The following is an 8392-nucleotide window of genomic DNA, read 5'->3' as shown; positions in this document are numbered from 1 at the left end:
GATATGTTGTCGGCAGTTACCATTCCAGCTGGACAAAGGTGCAATAATCTGTATCGAAACGTCTCACTTACGAAGTAAAGTAATTGAAATCCACGAAACTTGTCAGTATTGTACTCCAAAATATCTAAAATGCCACTAAAAGAAGTTGTCAGCAGTTGCAAGTGTCACTTCCTACGTTGGCAAAATGTATATTATATTGACATGTTGTACTGTTGATTACATATCCAGATGAGCTTTTGGCTCTCATTTGAAAACATGTCTTTTGGTTTGATTTTTACCTTGACACATGATACCTTACACGATCATTATTCTGTTACATTGTACTACTTTACAGATGCATTTACCGGGATTGACGGTCTTCATGCAAGCTCTCTTCCTCCCGATGTCACGCCAGCCAAATGGCACCGGTTCCATGGTTAAACCACCTTACTGGCCGGAAACCTTCTCAGTCCAGTTTTCAGAACTCCAAGAAGTCAGGAACGCTATTTACGCCGAGAACAAAGGGACGTGGTATTATGACTATATCCGGAAGCAAGCAAGATTCGATCATCTTGAAGGCCAGAAAAATAATTTTTGTCGTGGCCAGGGACTAAGTGATGACAATCCACAGGGTCCTTGTCATCTGATCTTCTCAAGGGACATGTCCCTGTATGTCCACTACCCAGAAGCGGGCACCTGTTGTCGACTGTGTGGAGCAAGTGAGGGATGTACTGTTCTCAGACCTGATTGGTTGAAGGGTGCAACTTCCATTGGCACTAAGGTTATATCTGGCACTGTCTGCTACGGATGGACCACTCCCGGAGCTGTTGCCAACGATACGTGGTTCGCTACTGAAGACAATGTACCGTGTCTGTATCATGAAATTGTGGGCACTGTGGTGCATACTCTAACATTTGATCAGGATACTTATACGAAGGATCAACCCAAAGACTATATTTTCAAAGTACCCAGTTACTGTTACAGAGAGTGTCCAAATCCTTACACACCCCCAGTCTAACCTGTCGCCACCTCTACACTATAATTATGCCACAAGGGCATTCACGCCAGGTATATTGCTGGTATATAGTGGACTGCGGCGTAGAACTAAACTCACTCATAAGGGGGTTCCGGGTCAGAATAGGTCTTCAATATGTTTGCATTGAATCCCTCTGACTTCCCTATGTCTGTATCCATGTATCAAGAAAGCTCACCACATACACACATAAGATCATAGCTTTTGAGACCTACGATCAGTGTAGTGTATCCCATAATCAGTGAGACACACAATCAATGAAGCATACACTTGACAAGATTTACAGTCAATGAACCCTAGAGTCAGTGGGATCAGCCGTTATGGGACCCACGCATACGCGCAATTTGGTCGATGCCCAGTGACACTGACAACACCAACGCCCTATTAAGTCTACGTGAGTGAGTTTAGTTTTACTCCGCACTCAGCAATATTCCAGCTATATGACGGCGGTCCGTAAATAATTGAGTCAGGACTAGACAATCAATTGATCAACAACATGAGCATCGATCTGTACAATTGGGAACCGATGACATGTGTCAACCAAGTCCACGAACCTGACCACCCGATCCCGTTAGTCGAATATTACGACAAGCATAATCGTCTTTTGTGGCAAACATGGGTTGCTGAAGGCCTATTCTTCCCCGGACCTTCACGGGTATATTAAGTCTACGACCCATGAAGATCTGGTTTAGAATGATCTTCAGTAACCCATTCTTGTTGTAAGAGGCGACTAACGTGATCGGGTGGCCAGGCTCGCTGACTTGCTTGACACATGTCATCGTATCCCAACTGCGTAGGTCGATGCTCATGATATTGATCGCTCGATTGTCTGGTACTGACTGAATTATTTACAGAATATTGCTGAGTGCGGCGTAAAACTAAGCTCACTCACTTAATGAAGTCTGCATTCACTGTGACCTAGAATCTAAGTGGAAAGGCTCTGTTTAAAGAGCGAGATTAACTCTCAATGAAGCCTGATCTCAAATCATCTACACTTCCAATTAACGAGGCCAGCACTTAGTGTCATCGTTTCTCAAAGATTCCTACACTCACAATGAAGGACCTTAAAAGCACGCACGCGTACACACACTCGCACTCGCTGTGTGGTTATACTTTCATACAAATATAGTCCCAGGTTTTTATCAGATCTCAAGATGAGCAATGTCGTGTCCCCGTCAGGCAGAATGCTCATTCGCCCATCAGCACCGTTAAAAATCTTACTCTCGTAGTTTACCGAACGTAAATTAACATTTTTACAGCACATGTTCCACATGTTGCACTTAAATCACATAATGTCGTCATATCTGGGATAAAAACGATACTGCAGTTCACAGGGTTGTAACTTGACTTTAAAAGATTGCCACATACAATGGTCAATTTGTAACTAAAGATACACATACACCAGATATATTTAAGACGTTTGAGATTTTTCATCTGGAAATATGCCCGATTTCTTGTTTTGTTGTATGAAAACAAATTGCACTTATTTTTCGAAAGTCGTAATTTTGTTATATTTTACATTTTTTTAACAAAAAAAAGTTTCATAACTTCTTTTGTTGTATGAAAACAAATTGCGTTTCATTTCTAAAAGTCGTAATTGTGTGATATTTTATTTTTTTTAAAAAAGAGAAAAGATTCATTACTTCATTTGTTGTATGAAAACAAGTTACATTTTCTCTTTAAAAGTCGTATTTTGTGATATTTTACTTTTTTAAATAATGATTCATTACTTCTTTTGTTGTATGAAAACAAAATATATTTTAGTTTTAAAAGTCATGTGGGGTTTTTTTTATTTTTTACTTTTTTAATCAATGATTCATTACTTCTTTTTTTGTATGAAGACAAATTACATTTCTTTGATGAAGTCGTTATTTTTTCCCTGAATAAAAATTATCCGTTACTTCTTCTGTTGTATGAGAACAAATTATTTCTGAACAAGACCTGTGAAGGTATGCACAGCTGCGTTAATGTATAACACGCGGAAGAGTTACCCCTGTCAGCAATGAGGCAAAATCCTTTGTTTTGGATGTTTACGTATAATTCAGTACCGACTTACGTTTACGTTAACAAAACGAGTTATAGCTACTCTATATGTTTCAATGCTTTCAGAAGTTTATACAGTACCGAGAATGTATTTGTTATCATTATAAAACCGTGTTTCGCATTTTATGCGATCCTTGGAACGACAGAAGCTGAGTTGCTTCCCTTTGTCCGCCACCTGTTGTATTCGAAACACAATTTGCAAGGGATGGTAGGGTAGTCTAATACTTAACGCGTTCGCTCGTCACTCCACCCACTAGGATACCATGTGAGAGGCTCGTTTCTGGGGTCCCTCGCTGTGATAATGCTGGAATATTGCTAAAAGCGACGTAAAACTAAACTCACTCACTCCAGCACGACGTGAGACGAGTGAAAACACTGTCAAACTGGGCCTAAACTCACTCACCCCAGCACGACGTGACACGAGTGATAACACTGGCAATCTGGGCCTAAAAGCCGACTAACTGAATGCTTGAAGCGTAATGAATAATCACTTCTCGACAAGGAACTATGAATGAATGACAAAGAAACATTATAATATGCACATAGGAGATGCTTAGCTCACGATATTTATTAATAGGGATAAAGAGAACCTGGATCACATTTTTTTTTGCACTCGAGTGAAATGACAATTTTTTAACAGCAGGATAGTGGCAGTGGTATCAACTAACTTCGCACCAGCACTTCCACGTGGACAATGCTTTGTATTGTTTAGTGCTGCTCTCAGCTTTGTCTATTTATAGCTATGATATGCATCAACGAAGTGTCCAAACCTTGCAGCCCGACTAACGTTAGTGGGTGAATTTAGTTTTACGCCGCAGTCGGCAGTATTCCAGCTGTCTGACAGCGGTCTGTAAGTATTCAAATCTGGCCCAAACAATCCCGCGATCAACACCATGAACACTGATAAAAGCATTTTGGATACGATGGCATGTGTCAACCAGGTCAAACAGCCTGATCACCGGATCCCGTTAGTCGCCTCTTACGACAAGTACGGGATGGTGAAGATCAATTCATACCCGGATCTTCACGACGGGTACTTTTGTTACCAATTCATGCATAGTCCAAGTGTGCAAAGCCATTATAAACACAACTGCCTTGCAACTTTGAGTAGTGAGGTATATGGGGTTTTTTTTTACCATTCTCGTATTAGACTGTGAATTTTGCAAGATCAACAAAACGTGGAAGGTCGCTTAAAGGCAAATAATTTGAAAGTCATTTGAGAAACTTATTTCCAGATTATTAATTGTATTTCAACTACAAACCCTACAATTCGGGAATTTTGTTTCAAAGAAGGAGGGGCGGTGGGGTAGCCTGGTGGTTAAAGCGTTCGCTCGTCACACTGAAGACCAGCATTCGATTCCCCACATAGGCACAATGTGTGAAGTTCATTTCTGGAGTCCCCCGCCTTGATGTTGCTGGAACCTTGCTGAAAGCGGAGCAAAGCCATACTGAAACAAAGAGGATGTACCAGGAATAAATTATATATATTGAAACTACAGCTCTCTTTGTAATTTAAACTGAGTCCCATTCTATATAAATTCTCTGGACAGGTTTAGATTTTTTGTTCAAGTGTGAAGTGATTTTCACAAGACTGTTTAGGCTATTTCACATCTAACTTGGACTAATGGTGACTTGGGGCATTTTGTTGTGACTTGTACTCCACATGTGTCGAAACAAATTATTTTTTCTATTCTTGCCCACTAGCCCCTAGGGTATACGTTGGACATCAAGGTGCTCTTTTCTTTGAAGGAAATATAATGCACCCGTACACGGGATATGTTGCTTCACGGGCCACTGCTGGACATAGGAAATTTTGTCGCTTTTCACGGCATTTGCTTGAGTGATTCTATTGTTACAGCAAGTCGTCATCGAATACCCAAGCCACCCGTCAGTCTGGTTCAACATCCTCCGAGTAGTCTCGGTGGCCACTCAAATCTTCACCACACCTGGAGGTAAGTCATCTGTCACATTTCAACGAACACGCCTGTTCACTGAAATTGTCTGTTTATTCAACTATTCATTATTTTATCCAAGAAATAGAAATTGATACCTTGTGATCGATGATATACTGAAGAAAACAATTAAGATTACACTAATTCATGGCAGTGTTAATTTAGCTATTTTCAGATTTCCTCCCACAGCGCTATTCAAAGCTGATAATGAAAACTGGAAAGTATTAAAGGAACACGTGAATTTTCTTGTGTTCCGTTATTTATTTCTCTCAGTAGAGTTACAATTCAACCTAAACAAACCGAGAGGAAGGGCATGTCACGTACTCTAAGAAAATGACTGCATAAGCATGAAAGACTATTTCAGTCACAGATACAATATCTTTTACGAGTTATATCATTTATTCTTTTTATTTCATTTATTATTCTCTGTTATTTTTTTCCAAATGTAAAGTGATTCGCATTTTTTGTAGTCTTTGCAATTGTTTATTCTACCATAATTGTTTATTTAAAAAACCTCAAGCTACGCGTTTGGTCTTAAATCAAATTTAAAGCTGTCATAATTTCGTTATATGCCTCTGATTTTCCAACACAGTATGTTTATTATAAGCTACATTATCAGTAAGTATGCTCAAAGTGTGGTGCACCATCTGTGTTAGATGAATCCATCTGTTTTTGTTATGTTCTTATCATGAGACATCTATTGTTGTGTGTACAATAATATTTATCCCATGGTAAATGTGTCTCTTTATGTCATCAACATATTCTGTTCGTATGAAGAGGTAATCACTTTCACAAAAGAAATACTTCATGTTAAGTGACCCTGTATTGTAGATCAGTATATCTTGTGCACTGTGTGATGAATTTGGTATCTTAGCACTATGGGTCACACGGCCTCAAATGCAAATAAACTGGTCACTTGTCATTGTAAGTAAGGTTCGTATATTTATCAATTCAGGATTCTCAACAATGTATTAATTGCCAAAATTCTCATTTTATTAATGTTTTATTGTAAAATATAAACACTGATGAGTTACCCAAGTTAACATTGGCCACTAAGAGATGCTTTTCTTGGTTATATAATGATGTATGTCCCGGCAAATTCCTTTTCAACTCAATTCTAGGTATTAAAATCAGTCCAGACAAAATATAAACCTGAGACTGTTATTGAATGCCATAGCTATATTATAAATACACAATTCCACTTAAAAAGTGTTCATTTGTGATCTGTTATATTTTGGATTGCACGTTCTCAGTAAAGTACACATTCGTACACTTTTGCTGGTTTGAATCCCATCTGGGATTCCATCCAACACCCATAGAATCAGGCATCTAATCGCCAGAACACAATGTCAGCCGTCTAACCAGCTCAGCCCCCGAGCCTTCCACAAAAATGGAACTCGGACAACTTTGTACACTTTGTGTACAAGTCCGATATGTGTAAATAGCAAATTGAGCTAAACCTGAATGTTAATTTGCAAAATGAAAAGGCTGTGTGATGAGTTTGGTATCTTAGCAATGTGGGCCACGAGGCCTCAAATGCAAATAAACTGGTTACTTGCCATTGTCAGTAAGGTTCGTATATTTATCAATTCAGGTTTCTCAAAAATGTATAATATTGCTAATGTTTCATTGTAAAGTAAAAACACTGATTCGTTACACCACTAAGAGATGCTTCTCTTGGTTATATCAAGATGTACGTCCCAGCAAATTCCTATCCAAGACAATTCTAAGTATTATAATAAGCCTAGACAAAATATAAACCTGAGAATGTTATTGAATGCCAACGCTATATTATGAATGCACAATGCCATTTAGAAAGTGGCACCCACTCGGCCATCGCGGCAGAAATGGAAGTCGGACACCAGGTGGTCTAGACAACGGATTTTGTGTACAAGTCCAATATGTGTAAATTGGAACGGTTCCCATGGCCGAAAGCTATACACCCATGAAATGCTATGACTTTGAGGGGGTGGGTTCGAATCCTAGCTGGGACTCAACTTCGTCACTGCACCCAACAAAAGTACTAGAGTCACTGTACTTTACAGTGAAAGTGTAATCCCAAATATACCACGTGCTATATAAAGCTATATTATGACTATAGTAGCTCGGGGTCAAACTATATTATGTTACACTACATATGTGGAAAGAGTAAACCTACCCGTTTCATCATCAGCTGCGACCAGTATGGGATTCCAGTTAAACCAGTGCTACATCTATGAGAAACACACTACTGTGAATGGTGCCAACCATAGCACCAGACTTCCTCAGGCTGGGGATGGTGTGGAACACATCCATCTTACATAACGCATCCCTTCGCGTCAGGTTTGAAATGGGATTCAAAGACTATCAGTTCGGTCTTACATTCATCTAATTTCCACGTACATTACGTTCATCTCATCTTTATGGTAGTGTACTCACTCGGCTGGGTGGAATATTGCATTGTGCATTATCCACTAGGCCCACGCGTATCTATTATATATACTATCATTAATCTATCACTTCTTTACAGATGCATTTACCAGGAATGACAGTCTTCATGCAAGCTCTGCTTCTCAACACGTCAAATAAACCCCAGACCACAAGAAAAACACCCCACTGGCCGAATACGTTCTCTGTCCAGTTTTCAGAACTACAAATAAAAAACGGAAATTTTTACTCACAGAATACAGGGGCTTGGCACTACGACTATACCAAAATACAAGCAAGATTCGATCATCTTAAAGGCCAGAAAAATAATTTTTGTCGTGGCCAGGGACTAAGTGATGACAATCCACAGGGTCCTTGTCATTTGATCTTCTCAAGGGACATGTCCCTGTATGTCCACTACCCAGAAGCGGGCACCTGTTGTCGACTGTGTGGAGCAAGTGAGGGATGTACTGTTCTCAGACCTGATTGGTTGAAGGGTGCAACTTCCATTGGCACCGAGGTGATATCTGGCACTGTCTGCTACGGTTGGACCACTCCCGGAGCTGTTGCCAACGATACGTGGTTCGCTACTAAAGACAATGTACCATGTCTGTATCATGAAGTTGTGGGCACTGTGGATCATACTCTCACCTTTGACATGACTACTTACACGAAAAGTGAACCTGAAGATGGCATATTCAAAGTACCCGAGTATTGCTTCAAAGATTGTCCCAGACCTTTCCCTCCACCTTTCTAAACTGTTACAAACTGTTTCTCTATATGTGCACAACGTGGGATTTACGCGTCAGACACATCATTTTGTTTGCGACTTTCAACATGAATATATGCCTTTCTAAACTGTTACAAAAACTACTTTCCCCATATGTGCAGCTTGGGTTTACAAGTCAGAAACATCGCTGTGTGTAGACATGAACGTCTGTTCGAATCGGGGCCGTTAAATCCTTACTCAGCCCCCATT

General features: G+C 39.9%; 2 protein-coding genes across 2 annotated transcripts; both read left to right on the top strand.

The window, feature by feature from the left end:
• The first annotated feature begins 334 nt into the window (after nucleotides 1-334).
• On the top strand, nucleotides 335-2910 carry LOC137294664 (uncharacterized). The gene has a single exon (XM_067825733.1). It carries the CDS (start codon nucleotides 335-337, stop codon nucleotides 995-997), a length of 663 nt encoding a protein of 220 aa, XP_067681834.1. The 3' UTR covers nucleotides 998-2910.
• A 4606-nt stretch (nucleotides 2911-7516) lies between these two features.
• LOC137295083 (uncharacterized) lies at nucleotides 7517-8170 on the top strand. The gene has a single exon (XM_067826366.1). The coding sequence runs from the start codon at nucleotides 7517-7519 to the stop codon at nucleotides 8168-8170; it is 654 nt and encodes a 217-aa protein (XP_067682467.1).
• The last annotated feature ends 222 nt before the right edge of the window (nucleotides 8171-8392 follow it).

Source organism: Haliotis asinina, chromosome 8, assembly GCF_037392515.1.
Source record: "Haliotis asinina isolate JCU_RB_2024 chromosome 8, JCU_Hal_asi_v2, whole genome shotgun sequence".
Lineage (NCBI taxonomy): Eukaryota > Metazoa > Mollusca > Gastropoda > Lepetellida > Haliotidae > Haliotis > Haliotis asinina.
Note: the sequence above shows the minus strand (reverse complement) of the source record. Positions and strands in the feature narration are given on the sequence as shown.